Genomic DNA, 14,447 nt, shown 5'->3' on the forward strand with positions numbered 1-14,447 from the left:
ATTGGGAAGTTTCATATCCATACGAAACACAATACAACATTCTCCCCTCCATTAAATCAGAAAGTTCCTGCCGTGCGTGGAAAGTTAATTCAAGTATTAGTGTATGAAGGTGGGTTGATCACAACCAATGCAAGGAATGTAGTTTAATAGTTCAGGTTCGCAATGTTAAAACTCACTAATTCAGCCAGCAGAAGGAGTGAAATTTAATAGTTTTGATGCGCAAAATAAATTCATTCAAGATTCACTAAACTCTAGAATCACAAATTCAACTTATCTGGTGGTTTTCTACTACGTTCTGGCCATCGCAAAACAGGTGGTTCTACTGGTGGGGGTGAATTTTCCTCTTGCTGATCTGCTGGTGTATCATTCCCGTTTTTCGAGTCATGTGGGTGATCGGTGAATTGGAAGTCTTTCAACAGGGTCAAGTCACGTGTAGATACAGTCATCTGCCTACCCTCGTTAGATCGAACAAAGGCATAATGGGGGTTAGCATTTAGAAGTTAAACCTTATCAACTAGAGGTTCATATTTAGTTAACCGGTTGTGTCTCCGTATTAAAACAAAACCAGATTTGATCATCCAAGATGGTACCACTGTCCTGGACACTGATCTTCTTGGATGTTTTAACAGGCGCTCATGAGGTGTCTCATTTGTGGCTGTGGATATTAAAGACCGAATGGAATGGAGGGAGTCTGCTAAAACCTCTTCTCAGTCGGCAAACCTTTGTCTTCCAATGCTAATGAAATAGTTTTCCACACTGTTCCATTCATTCGCTCCACTTGACCATTCCCCTGCAGGTGATATGGAGTTCTGTAGCTGGTGGAGATCCCTTTGCTGTGCATATAATTCTTGTACTCAGCACTCTTGAAACAACTCCCGTTATCTGAATGAACTTGGCTGGGCATGCCAAATATAGAAAACAGGTGGGGGCAAGATTGCAGTACACTCTGGGTACTTGTGTCTTTACAAGGGTATACACATAGGAAGCGTCAACTAATACTAGCATATACTTATTTGGGGTAGATGAAGGTAGGGGTCCTTTAAAATCGAGGTTCAACCTCTCAAAAGGTTGAGTTGATTTGATTAAAGTAGAAAATGATTAAATAAGTTTTTTACTAGCACAAAAGAACGATACGTCGGGTCCGATGTCAACACTATAAAGTAACATGGCGGACACTACTGGAGTAGTAAACAGAGCTAGCGCTTCATCAGGGAGAGTGCTATTGGGAAGTTTCGTATCCGTACAAAACACAATACAACAGTATTATCACTTCCAACAACCCCTAGCAGTAATAAGATACTGCAGATTATTTCTCTGGCCGGGATATGTGATTCTGCCATTACAACTCCCAAGAACACAACATGTTTATTCTTTTAGTTAATAAAATTCATATTAACGGTATACCAGCCTCACCTCACTTTTTCAAGTACTCTTTCACTCATTTCATTAAATAAAAGTAAAATTACTTATAACCTCATTAATTCAAAAGAAAAACTTTTATAAACTGTCTTAAGAAAATCAAGTTAGTTTCTTTTGTTTCTCATTGGTCACTTGTAGTTGCTATTAGCATTATCTTGCTACTGAAGAAATGATTTGCAGCACAAATCTTTGAAGACATGATAATATAACTGGTAGAATACAGATGTCCTAGGTCTTAACAAAATATCTATTGATATCAGAATCACTCTGAGTAAGCTAACTCGAAATACCCCTATAAAATTTGAAAGAAGAAACTCTTTGCTACATGTGCCCCCACACACACACTCACACTCTCTCTTTCTAGAGAGAGAGAGAGAGAGAGAGAGAGAGAGAGAGAGAGAGAGAGAGAGAGAGAGCTCTAAGTTTACTTAGAATAACTGATTTTTCTTTTCATTTATTATCTAATTTAATATTGAAATAAAGTATTTTTTCAAACTGATTTAATTTTTCCAAACATCTTCCAGTTTTGTATGTTGTCTTCATTATCATTTTCATCTTTGTTGCTGTTTGCATCATCCTCCTGTTGCTTTTTTCCATACTAGACTGCGGCCATTTTGAGAAGTATCCCGATACAGACTCAGATTCTGATGAGTTTAGTGAAAAAAGAAATTTTGTTGCATCTGGTAAATATTATCTGCTCCATTCCAGTGTACATGCTTTACAAGGGCCTCTGACATTTTTCAGATCTTCTGCTAAGCTTTATTAAATTTCTATCAAAAATATTCTGGTATTCTATTTCTTTTCTTTATTTTCTATCAAATTGAGGTTGCCCAACAAATTTGCTTTGTTTGCGCTTTTTAGAGGACATTTGTTGCTCTATGAAGGTATGAAATGGTAATTATACTACAATACATTTTTCATCTCTATTTGAAACTAGTAAATTTCAAATCACTGGATTTTTATGTTTGACAAATAATATTTTGTTTTTACACAGGAAAATTTTATTTCATAAATAATGTTTTCAGTATATGAAATGTAAAATAAGTTATTCCAAAAAAGTAGTAAATGAATATTGATACTATAAAATTTTGTAAATTTGTAAATTCATATTCCTTAAACAAAAAAATATAAAATTGCTTTCATGTATGATTTGCTTCACATTTAATACTTTTTTGTTTTTTTATTAAAAACATAACAAAAATTGCTAAAACTTTTACCCACTTTCAGCCATTGATCCATAAAAATTTTATCTTTCCTTTTTTGCTCCTTTCTCTTTGCACTTCTAGCATTGTTTTCAAGTAACATGGGTGCATTCTTTGGGATTACAAAATATCTTCAGCATCCTGCCAGCAATTATTGTGAAATAATGAACTTGAAGAATCGTTTTCATGAAAATTGTTTTCTAAAAGTAGGCAAATAAACATTCTTTCGGTAAGAGTAAGAAAATATTAAGAAAAAATATGAAAAACCAAATTTCAGAAATAATCATTTTTTTTCTAATCTGCAAGTCACTCGTTAGTGCATCAAATCAATTTGAGAATGTTTTCTTATTTCATACTCTCTCCATTTTTCTTCAGACAATTTATATAATTTGCATGGAAGATAACAAACTCTTTTTTAATGCTGTTGTCTCCCATTTCTTTTTTTTTTTTCTTTTCTGTTTTTTTTTCTGAAGATTAATGTATATTGTTAGACCAAAATATAAAAAATGTTTTTATGCACATCTTTTTAAATTAAGGGATTCTTGTTAGTCTGTTTCTCTTCCATATTGACTCCACCACCATTCCTGTTTTTCTCTTTTTATTTTGTTAACTTTTTCATCTTTGATAAATTTTTCAGTTTTCTTTCTCCTTACTCCAACTCAACTCATGTTTTCTTTATTTCACTATTCTTTACAATTTCTTTACCTTACTCTATTATCATTGTTTTATGGAATTTACAATAGTGGGTTGATTTCCAATAATCATTGTGTAGCATAAAAATAAGATAGGAATTTGTTGTATATTCAAGAACTACAAAAAATAGCTTTGTTGATTGAGTCATATTATTGTAGTTCTCTCTCAACTTGACACATTTCTATCTAGCTGTGACTTCTTTGCTTTCGATTTTAAAACTTAATCTTCTTTCAAACATTAATTTTAAAATTAAAAAAGTTAGATTTAAACTTTGTTAGACATCTCTCTATTATTTTATAAAGTGTCCACCCTGCCCCTCTTTCTTTCTGCTTATTAACAGCCAAAGGTAATAAGATAACTATAAAACAAGATTGGAATAGTCCATTATAGACAGTAAAAAATATCACCACAAATATAAGGTTGACAAGAAAATTCTTGTGGTTTTTAATTTTTAAATTCAGATGAACATATCTCGGCTCAAACAAAAATTTATTGATCAAAATAAGCACTATCAGAATGAAGACACTTTTGCCAACGCAAAACAAGTGTAAAACAATAAAGTAAAAATCTTATTTTCTGGTGACAATGAAGTTTTTCATGCAGAAAGTTGTCGAGATGCTTGAAAAAGGGGTAGTCAGTCGGTGACAGGTCTTGAGAGTATGGCGGATGAGGCAGGGTTTTGTAGCCCAATTTGTTCAGCTTCTCCAGGGTCAGTTTAGCAATGAGTGGTTGGACATTATCATGTAGGAGAATTTGGCCGTTTCTGTTGACTAATGCTAGATGTTGTTGCCAAAGTTTCTGATGTATTTCATCCATTTTTCGACAGTATTTTTCCGTCGTAATAGTTTTGCTTGCATTCAAAAACTGTAATGGACGAGACTGTTCACAGACCAGCAAACAATCAGCATGACCTTCTTTTGGTGCAACTCTGGCTCCAGGAAATATCATGGAGCTTTGTCAGCATCTAACCACTGAGCTGAGTGTCACCGGTTGTCATAAAGAACTCACTTTTCATCGTAAGTCACAAACCAATCGAGAAACGGGTCGTTCTTGTTGTGTAAAAGAAGGGAAGATGGCACTTCATAACGACTTTTGGTTGTTCAATTCGTGAGACGTTCATTTATCAAGATGTTTTGTCTTTCCAATCTCTCTCAAGTGGTTGTAAATCGCCATATACGTTACATCTAATTCTGATGCAAGTTCTCAAACAATTGTGAGTGGATTGGCTTCAACTAAGATTCTTAATTGATCATTGTCAACATCCGATGGCTGACCACTATGCTCATTATGTTCAAGACTCTCGTCACCACCACAAAATTTCTTAAACCACCACTGTGTTGTACGTTCGGTACCTAAGCCTGAGCCAGTACCTGAGCCAAACGCTTCATCGATATTATGAGCTGTTTCAGCGGCTTTTCGGCCTAGCTTGAATTAAAATAAGAAAATAGTGTGAATTTGCCTTTTTTTTATCTTATATTCAACGTTTTGAAAAGAAGACAATTGTTTTAAAACGCTTGTAATTCAAACGATTAGATAAAGTGAAAAGTGTTTTTAAATGATAAATAAAATAAAGATATTATAACGAAAACTTATTTGAAAAAACATCATTTGAAATCAAAATCAAAAATTCCACAAGAACTTTCTTTTCAACGTAATATTAATACTGTTTAACTTATTTATTTGGGTGACTCAATGGATTGGATCACTTTTTCTTAATATATTCAAATAAATTCTATTTTTATTTTACTAGTTAGCAAGTTATTATTTTTGAGACCATTATAAGTGTTCTTGTTATTAGTTGAATCCATCTTTTTGTTAGAATGATCAGTATACAATCTGTTTACTATGTACGGGCAAAATGAATGCTGACTCTTCAAATGTATAAACATTTTGACTTCTCCCTTTACTTAAAAATTCACCAAAAATCAGAAAATTAACCAATTTTAATAAAGTTTTCAGTATTTATCAAATAATGATGGCGGAATATAATGAACTAATTATTTTTATTAAAATCTTAGTCGAAATGTATTATTTTGTTTAAACAAAAAATATCTTTACTAAGGTTATGGTTTTCAGAAGTAAATAAAAAACGCAAGAATTTATTTTTGCTTTTTTTATATAAATAAAGCATCGTAATTTGTAACAATAAAAATAAAATAAAATAATTTTTACAGGAACATTACGAAAAAAGCCCCTAAAGTCTGTATTTATGAATTCAATATAACTCAAAGAAAAATGAATAAGCATTGTTTATTTAATATTTTCAAACACAAAAAAAATTATAATAGCAAAAATATTTCTACTTTTTTTTTAATTACAGATTTCGCATAATTTTTATATGCAAGATTTTCATAATTTCCTTGCTCGCAAGAATGTGAAACTTTCGGCGTAACATTTTTTATATAATATTGGCCAGTAATTTAAAAAAAAAAATAATTTAAAAAAGGAACATAGAAAAATAATTAAATTAAAAAATGGTAAAATTTATACAAACATTTACAATAGAAATGTACGGATGCCCACCTGGGGGAAAAATAAAAAAAGAAACCCAGCACCCCTCCTTCCTTTTAATTGCATGACGTCATTCCCAGACAGCTTTTCGACTATCTCAGATTTTGGGCCTCCGTATATTTCATATTTCCAAAAGTATGGTTTGTTGTGGTTTTATGAACGGCAAAAACACTCGGTTTTGGGTCTAATTCAGCTATTTTTTTGTGCAAACAAGGTGTTTTTTTTATTTAATTCAATATCTTAGGACTTTACTTTACTAATTATCTTTGAAATAGACCCAGAAAACTAATATTTATCTCTAAAAGGATTTTTACAATGAATTTAGCTGAATTGGTTAGCTCGCCGTGAAAACATTTTTCATAACTTTTTTTTTTTCACGTGTACAAATATTTTTTTTCTTTGGGAAATTAAGTTTAGTCCTTAATCTTTCAAACACAATCAAAAAGTATTCGTAAACCTACAAAAAATTATGATAAATCGGCTTTCAAAACTATGTCCCCCATTTTTATTCGTTTATTTTTGCCCATACCTACTGTTTACTTATTTACTTTAGTATGGGTTACAATGGTAACGCTTTCTTTGGGTTTGTTCACATTATCTTCAAATGTATTTTTATCTTTATAATTATTAACAATAATGCAGGAGCATTACTGTTAATAATTTTCATTGTGATCGAATATATTTTTATTAAGTGATAATCTAGAGATTTTATTAGAACTATTAGGTATATAAGATTCAATTATAGAATGAAAATGATGAGATTAACTACGTAATTAATTAAATGTACGTAATGCAGAGTTTGATTACTATTATAAAGGCATGGGAGTGGTGCGTGACAAACATGAAGAAATAAATGGATGAAAACGATTCTATGGAGATTAACAATACAAAATATTTATTTAATAATTTTACAACTAAAAGACTTATGAATGAGGAGGTAATAACTGTCTGTTGCCAAGCCAATTTCGGTAGCATCCTTCATTTTGAATTTTCATTCACCTACTAATTAGGTTTATGAAACAGCGACATGTAATGTTATAGTAAATTTATAATTTGGGGAAAATTATTATAATGAAGCTTAAAAGAAACTGTAAAGGTGTTATTTTTTTCAGTCAGAAATGTTTATAGTAAAAAAAATCATCATCCATATATAACACCGTCAACTAAAAGGGTGGGAAATACAGATTCCATTCAAGAGAAACAATCTGACTAGAGCTGAGTCCAGTTCCTATCAAAATATCAAAGTCTCCAGGTATGCTGCTTCTGGTTCTGCAGTATTTGTTATTGAATTGAATTGAATAGCTTTTCTGGTTAAAAGAATTAACTCTATTTCAATAAGGGTGATGTCAGTCAATCTTTTAGGCATATGAAGAGTTAAAGAGTATTGTTGAAATAGATTCGTAATAAGCCACTATATCAAAGGTTAGTAATCTTATATTATGATTAAGCATATTAGAGAACAAATTAGTCATCTTCCTAGTTGATATCTGTAGTGATTTTTTAATCTATCTTTAATTTTAGGATAATTCTATCTAAAATGTTCTTACTAACATTACCTAATTCCTAACTAGAAATACATTTTAATTTAATAGAAAGATTTACATTAAAGTCACTCTTATGGTTCTTTAAAGTCAATCCGGGTATTTTAGGAGTTAATATTTCTATATATTTGTAAAATTTTAATTTAGTTAATAAGGTCTTAGTTTCAAAACTATTTTATTTAAAATACTTACTGGAGTAACTTTGTAATTTTATAATGTTTTCGTAATTCATCCTATAAAAGTTGTTAGTTTTGTATCTTGATATTTTGTGAGAATTTGTGTATTTACTTAAATAAGTTTCCAGACGTTTTTGTATGGACATAATAGGGCACACATTAAACTCTGGTCCCCTCCAAAGTAATCTTCTCTGGCTGCAATGCACTTGTGCCTTTCCAACAATTTCTGGAAGTTCCCATAGAAGTCCTTTTGTCAATGACCTTCGTCACAGCCTCTTTCATCTACTCAATTGTCTCATAACGACAGCCTCTAAGGTTTTCCATCAGCTTAGGGAATAACCAAAAGTCACAGGGAGCAAGGCCTGAACTGCAGGATCTGAATTGATCAGCTCGACCATCATTCTGTTGTCTTTCTTTCTGATCTTCTCTGAGTACCCTTGGGACAAACTTCGCACACATCCTTACGACTAATTGTCTGTACTGTTCCTACATTGACATCAAACTGTGCACTTGACAATCCTTATCCATGAAATTCTTTATAAATTATGAGATTTTTGCCCTATTTGATTGATCAACATAGAAAGCTTCGTATCGAAAACTGTTTTGTCAGTCATTTTCAACCTAGTCTATATAATTGGTTTGTGTCAAGAAAAAAATAAATTTTGTTCCTGTTTACTTTTATTGATGTTATATTTAGTGTGTTTATTCATATAATATTAAATTTAGATTATGACAAAAGTGTTAAATCTTCTTAATAGAACAGGTTTGTTTAGAACTTCACTGTGTTTTGTTATAGTGATGTATATAAGAGAAGGTACTCAATGTTAACCAGATGTCATACCATATAGAGTTTGTAAGTGGTTAATCCAAAATATTCTATCCATTTTGTGGCACTTTTGGAGTATGCATTCTCAAGTTGTGACGTTGGTGTCCTATTACTCTTCAGGATATCTGGAAAGATTTTTTTTCAATGCAAAATCGAAGATGTTCCATGATCTGATCAGGGAACTTCTTTATGCAGATGACGCAGACTTTCTTGCTTACACTGAGTATGGCATACAGATAATTATTGACAACTTTTCACAAACTTGTGATGCATTCAGGTTCAATATCAGCCTGAAGAAAACTAAGGTGATGTTCACACCTCTATTGGAGAGAAGTACATTTAGCCAAACATCTAGGTTAATGATACTAAGTGTTAAGGAACAGTCGCCTGTTCTTGTGAGTAAATATGAGATAGGATAGCCGAGAATTCGAACCTAGGAAGCTAGGTTTGGAATTGAGAATTCCGATCATAAGTTAAAATAAATAATACAGATATGTTATTGGAAAGGAATGCGTTGTAAGTAATGTTATTGAAAAAGGAATGTGATGATGCAATTGTGTTAATGAAATGAAATGAAATTAAAATTGAGGTTATCTAGATCCGAACAATAGAAAATGTTAAACATATTTGTAAAGATTAGGTTAGAGAAATCGATCTTTGTAAACATGTGAGGAACAACGCATGCTTAGACACGTGAGGCATGTCAGGCCACGGGATTTATATGTACATGTTTGGTCATGCAATGACGTTATGAGTTCTCAATATACTTAGAGCTTTAGAAGTCAGTCAGGGGTGAGAGAGAGGTCGGACAGGGTCGGACAGACAGAGCTGACATCCGCCTTGGAAGTGAAGGTAGAAGTTGAAATAATGTAGAAACTTAGAATTCCTTGATGCGAAGCCATTGACCGGTCGAATGGAATAAACGAACATGATATTTTTGTAACTGTCGTCTTCGTTTTATGTTATTCAACAGACAAGGTATTGTGAATTTTTATTATAAGACTTGTTTCCACTCATCTGTATTCATAAGAACTTGTGTATAAACTCATCTAAGAATGTGTCTATCATCTTAAGAATGCGTCTCCCTCTCAGTATCATAGTGCTCCTTTATGCCACAGAAATTTGAAGAACACATTAGGGTGCTAGGACACTTCCATCTTAAATGCTTGAAAAGGATTTTGAACATCAAATGAAAAATACACCAGGATTTTGAACATCAAATGAAAAATACACATACTAGACACAGAGATGTTAGAAAAAGTACTATATATATATATATATATATATATATATATATATATATATATATATATAGTACTTTTTCTAACATCTCTGTGTCTAGTATGTGTATTTTTCATTTGATGTTCAAAATCCTGGTGTATTTTTCATTTGATGTTCAAAATCCTTCTCAAGCATATATATATATATATATATATATATATATATATATATATATATATATATATACTAGCAGAAGTACCTGTCGTTCACTGGGTTTAAAAACAACCTACAGAAAATGGACTGTGATTGATGAAAGTATGATAGGTTATGAAAAGGAGGGGGTTGTAAAGAGATAGGTTTTGATACTCAAAAATTTTACCCTAAGCAAAATATGATAAAAGTAAAGATAATTTTTGCGAAAATATATTTTTTTATATCAACTTTGTTTCCATTCGTAGCCAAGAGTGACCAACAAAATGATGTTTCCTTACAACGAGAAAATGTTATATAATATAAATATACAAGAAATAAATGTTACCATAGTCAATAAAAGTTACTTTTATGGTAGAAAAGTTCATTGGTTTGTATTTTTAAGTATTTTGTAAAAAATTTTTTTTTTTTTTTCACAAACAGTTTTAAAAAAATCAAAATGGCAGCGACTTTGAAATGGAGAGCCCCATTTTCAATTTGAAGGAGGGGCACCTAAGCATTCTGTGTTAACAATTTAAGAGAGTTCCATCAACATAAGGAATATTTATAAACATATTTTAATGTTTTCCGTTAGTTTGTGCTTGAGGAATATTCGATTATTGTATGTGTAGTTTATATAAAAATTCATTTAAGTAGTAATCGCCTCAAATTTCGTTTTAATTTCTGTTCGCTGAAATTATTTCAAGTAAAGAGCATTAAAAACTATTTCAAAACAAAAAAAACATGAACTGAACTTTAATTAACTATAGTAACATTTATTTCTTGTATATTTATTTTTTCGGGTAGTCGTTTGTTGGTTTTTCTGCTAAACACTCTTACTAAATAATATCGACGAAATATCGAAAAACAAAGAAACAAAAATAGTTTTGTAAAATGATGACGCTTTACTTACTCGAGTAAAATAATCCAAAACAGCAAAATGGGATATTGAAAAAGTAAACACGTAATTACCTTAGTTTTTTAAAGCAAAGAATCGATATAAATATGAATTAGAAGAAAATGGTGCCCTTTTCAATCAGAACAACTTTGTTTCAGGGTTGTACTATTGTAATGTAAAGAACATGCAGAAAGGGTTTTAATCAACTGAATTCCTTCTAGTACACTGACAAAAAAGCTTAAACAGATATATAAATAAATAAAAATAAAAAGGTTATGTAAATGTTTTTAAAAAGACACGTAATCACGTGAGCAGGATTTTTTCCTTCTTTTGACATGATAACAAGTAACGTTCTTATTTTTAATTATTTATCGATTTATCTATTTTCGAAAGAGTGCCAAGGAAAAAACAGAATTATGCAAAATTTGTGGCGAGAATTGTCTAAAGTTACAACTTTTTTGTTGGCTTTCATTTTAATAAGAACGTGAATTTATGAGGTGAATTTATTCGACACAATATGATTCAACTCAAAAAAATAAATAAAAGCTTATGTGAATTAAGATTACAGTTAAGGTGTTATTGTGGACCCTCGCTCCTTTTAAAAAAACTTTGTTAAACTTTGTGACATATTTAAATTCTATGGAGGTCCGACGCGAACGAACACCCACTAATTTTATTATACCATATTTCTTCAAACTGAAACATATTTATCAAAGTACTAGCAATCGGTGCCCGGCGTTGCCCAGGTGTTTTGAGGTTAATGCTGAGAAAAAAAAACGGTCAATTTTTTAAACTTTGACCCCTATTATGACTTCTTAACATTTATGGTTTAGGGATCAAGTAAAGGTAATAAGTTAGATCCATGTCCAAGGAATCTATATCTAAAATATCACGTGTTTAGACCCAAAATTGTAGGAGGAGTTTGGTAGAGTTCTCAAAGGTCAAATCGTTTGATAGCGAGGCCAAATTTCGCGAATTTGGCCTTTTTTTAAAGCAGTTTGGCCTTCAAAATTTATGTTTGGCCTTTTTCTTCACCGATGAAATCTGGGGACGCAACGGAAATTTTCGGCTAAAAAATGTTGTTACTATGCACATCTATTTATTGAAATACAATTTGTGGCAAAATTTCAGGAAAAACTAATGGATGGTTCTCTCGCAATAGTCCGGACAATTCGCTAAATTATCTCGTCAAAACCTTAAATCTCGAATTTTTGTGTATTTTTTTTCGGGGGGGGGGGGCTAATTTGGCATAATAGTGTCCATTTAATAGTATTATCTTGAAAAAATAAAAAAATAAGGAAAATTACCAAAAAAACAAACAAACAAGAACAACAAAAGTGTGCCGTATTTTTAAAAGTTTTATTGCGTTGTTTTTATTTGCTTTTTTTATTTCATCGGTGAAGAAAAAGGCCAAACAGAAATTTGAAGGCCAAACTGCTTTAAAAAAAAGGCCAAATTCGCGAAATTTGGCCTCGCTATAAAAATCAAAATGGGGAAATCCCCCTACTTGAACTTTCTGTTTAATTAATAATGACTCGCTTGTAGCGTTGATTTTTTTCTTTTTTCGCTATAAAAAAATAACTACTTGATGAAATTACGTGATTTTTTCTGTAGGAAAACTTTATCCCATGACGAGTACGTACAATATATATATATTTTTTTACATATTTCCATTTTTTAATGTCAATGGAAAACTGCACAAGTACCCAAACCCGAAATGTAAAGACCACGAGTGAAGGCGCTTTTTTTTTTTTTTTTTTGGTTTAGTTTCATAATGGCGGCTGTGATGTCGGAGGTTCGATTGTTAGATTGTAAGTTTCGCATTTTTTTAATTTGTAAATCGCAAGTTAGGAAAAAATTAAACCCTTCCAAGATGGACAATAAATCAAGCCATAATATTTTATGGTAAAGGTAAGAGCCTACGAACCATAGTTTTTTAGGAGATGTGATTATTGGATTAACCAATCAGAAATCGTCTGTGGCACACACATCTCTGTTTTTATATAGATATAGATATAGATACTTACGCAAATAGATATGAAAAGTCTTTGTTACAGTTTGTGCCATATTTCCATGGAGTATAGACGTGATTGCAGACCCCACAATTTTATTATACCATCTATTTAAGTTGAAACATACTTATCAAAGTATTCTTATGTACATCTATATCAAAACCCCTTGTAAACGGTTTTTTTTTTTCATTTTTGGAAATACCATACTTTGGGGGCCAAGCACGAATGCAGACCCCACAATTTTTATGAATCACCGTTCTGCCAGATCAAACATACCCATTCCTGATCCTCGATACATCTTCTATCATTATATGTAATCAGTTTTTTAAAATAGTCAACCATATTCGTGACCAGACACACACACACACACACACACACCACACACACCACACACAGACAGACGTTCAGCTTTATATTATAGAAGATATATATACTATAAAAAGTAGTGTATATATATATACATATATACTAGACTAGATATGTTATAAATATGATTATAATTATAAGTTCATATATATATATATATATATATATATATATATATATATATATATATATATATATATATACTTGTTTATTGTTATATAAGCATGCTCACATCCTGCTGCTACAAACAGCCACTTGTTTCAATCCAACAACAGATATCATCAGGCAGCAACTTGACTATTCAAATGTTCAATGAATAAACTATCTATCTAACAACCTCGTTGAATTCACTAGTCCATTACTTTTGAATAAAAAACCCCCGAGTATATATCTATATACATATATACAGGGTAGGCCAAAATAAGGGTCCTATCTTTAAATATAATCATATATATATATATAGTACCCTTATTTTGGCCCACCCTATATATATATATATATACATATATATAGCCATCCACATACAGTACTGTTTCGCTATTTCACAGCTCATCAGTGCGGCTAGACAAACAACTACCTCAAGCCATATATATATATATATAGTAAGTTATAAAATATATATGGCGATTAAGCTACACTGAATATTCCGCGTTTCATCCACTCTAAGATTCTTGAGGCTTATGCGAGAATTTTGTGGCTGTCTCGCATTTTTATATATATGTACCTTCTATTGAGTGTTTAGTTAGCCAATCAGCTTTCTAGTATCCATCGCAACCTTCCTAATCAGCCAATGAGCATGCACTTACAGGACAAAGGCCCAGTTGACTCCGGTTGCTCGTTCCTTTGTGTGTGCTATTTAGGTTAGATATCTAGTGTCTTGACCTGTTTTAAATCTAGGTTAATTTTTTTTTATATTTTAGTTTATATATATATATATATATATATATATATATATATATATATATATATATATATATATATATATATATATATGTGTGTGTGTGTGTGCGTGTGTGTGTGTGTGTGTGATAGTTTATGTACGAGGGGCGTGCAATATGTAATGTCCCTGCCCCACTTCCCATAGCAGTAGAGCAACGAAACTTGGCACAGTTATTAATCTCTCTCTACATAGGAACCACCCAAAGTTATGCATTTCTCCCATCGTTTGATGCAGCTCTGGAGACCGTTTTTGTAGAACACCCCAGGTTGTTCCTCCAGCCACGACGTGACTTCAGAAATCAAGGCTGCATCATCTGGGAAACGTTTTCCTTTCAAAAAGAACTTCATGGTTAGGAAGAGGTGAAAGTCAGAAGGTGCAAGATCAAGAGAGTAGGGAGAATGGGGGAGGATTTCATAACCACACGCCCGTGTTTCTAATCTGGCGACATGCGAG

The 14,447-nt window shown here is 31.7% G+C and overlaps 1 protein-coding gene across 11 annotated transcripts in view; it reads left to right on the forward strand.

Moving 5' to 3' along the window:
- Positions 1-14,447, forward strand: part of LOC145284732 (putative sodium/potassium/calcium exchanger CG1090) — a 554,458-nt gene that overhangs the window by 318,490 nt on the left and 221,521 nt on the right. For 6 of the 11 annotated variants that reach the window (XM_080133667.1, XM_080133671.1, XM_080133670.1 and 3 more), the window contains one exon: positions 2,022-2,102. The exons of the other annotated variants lie outside the window; for them this stretch is intronic. In XM_080133667.1, the coding sequence (XP_079989793.1) occupies positions 2,022-2,102 (81 nt within the window). The remainder of the gene's footprint in view (positions 1-2,021; positions 2,103-14,447) is intronic. 11 annotated transcript variants of the gene reach the window in all.

This window comes from Euprymna scolopes, chromosome 9 (genome assembly GCF_053919585.1).
Source record: "Euprymna scolopes isolate OS-2025 chromosome 9, ASM5391958v1, whole genome shotgun sequence".
NCBI lineage: Eukaryota > Metazoa > Mollusca > Cephalopoda > Sepiida > Sepiolidae > Euprymna > Euprymna scolopes.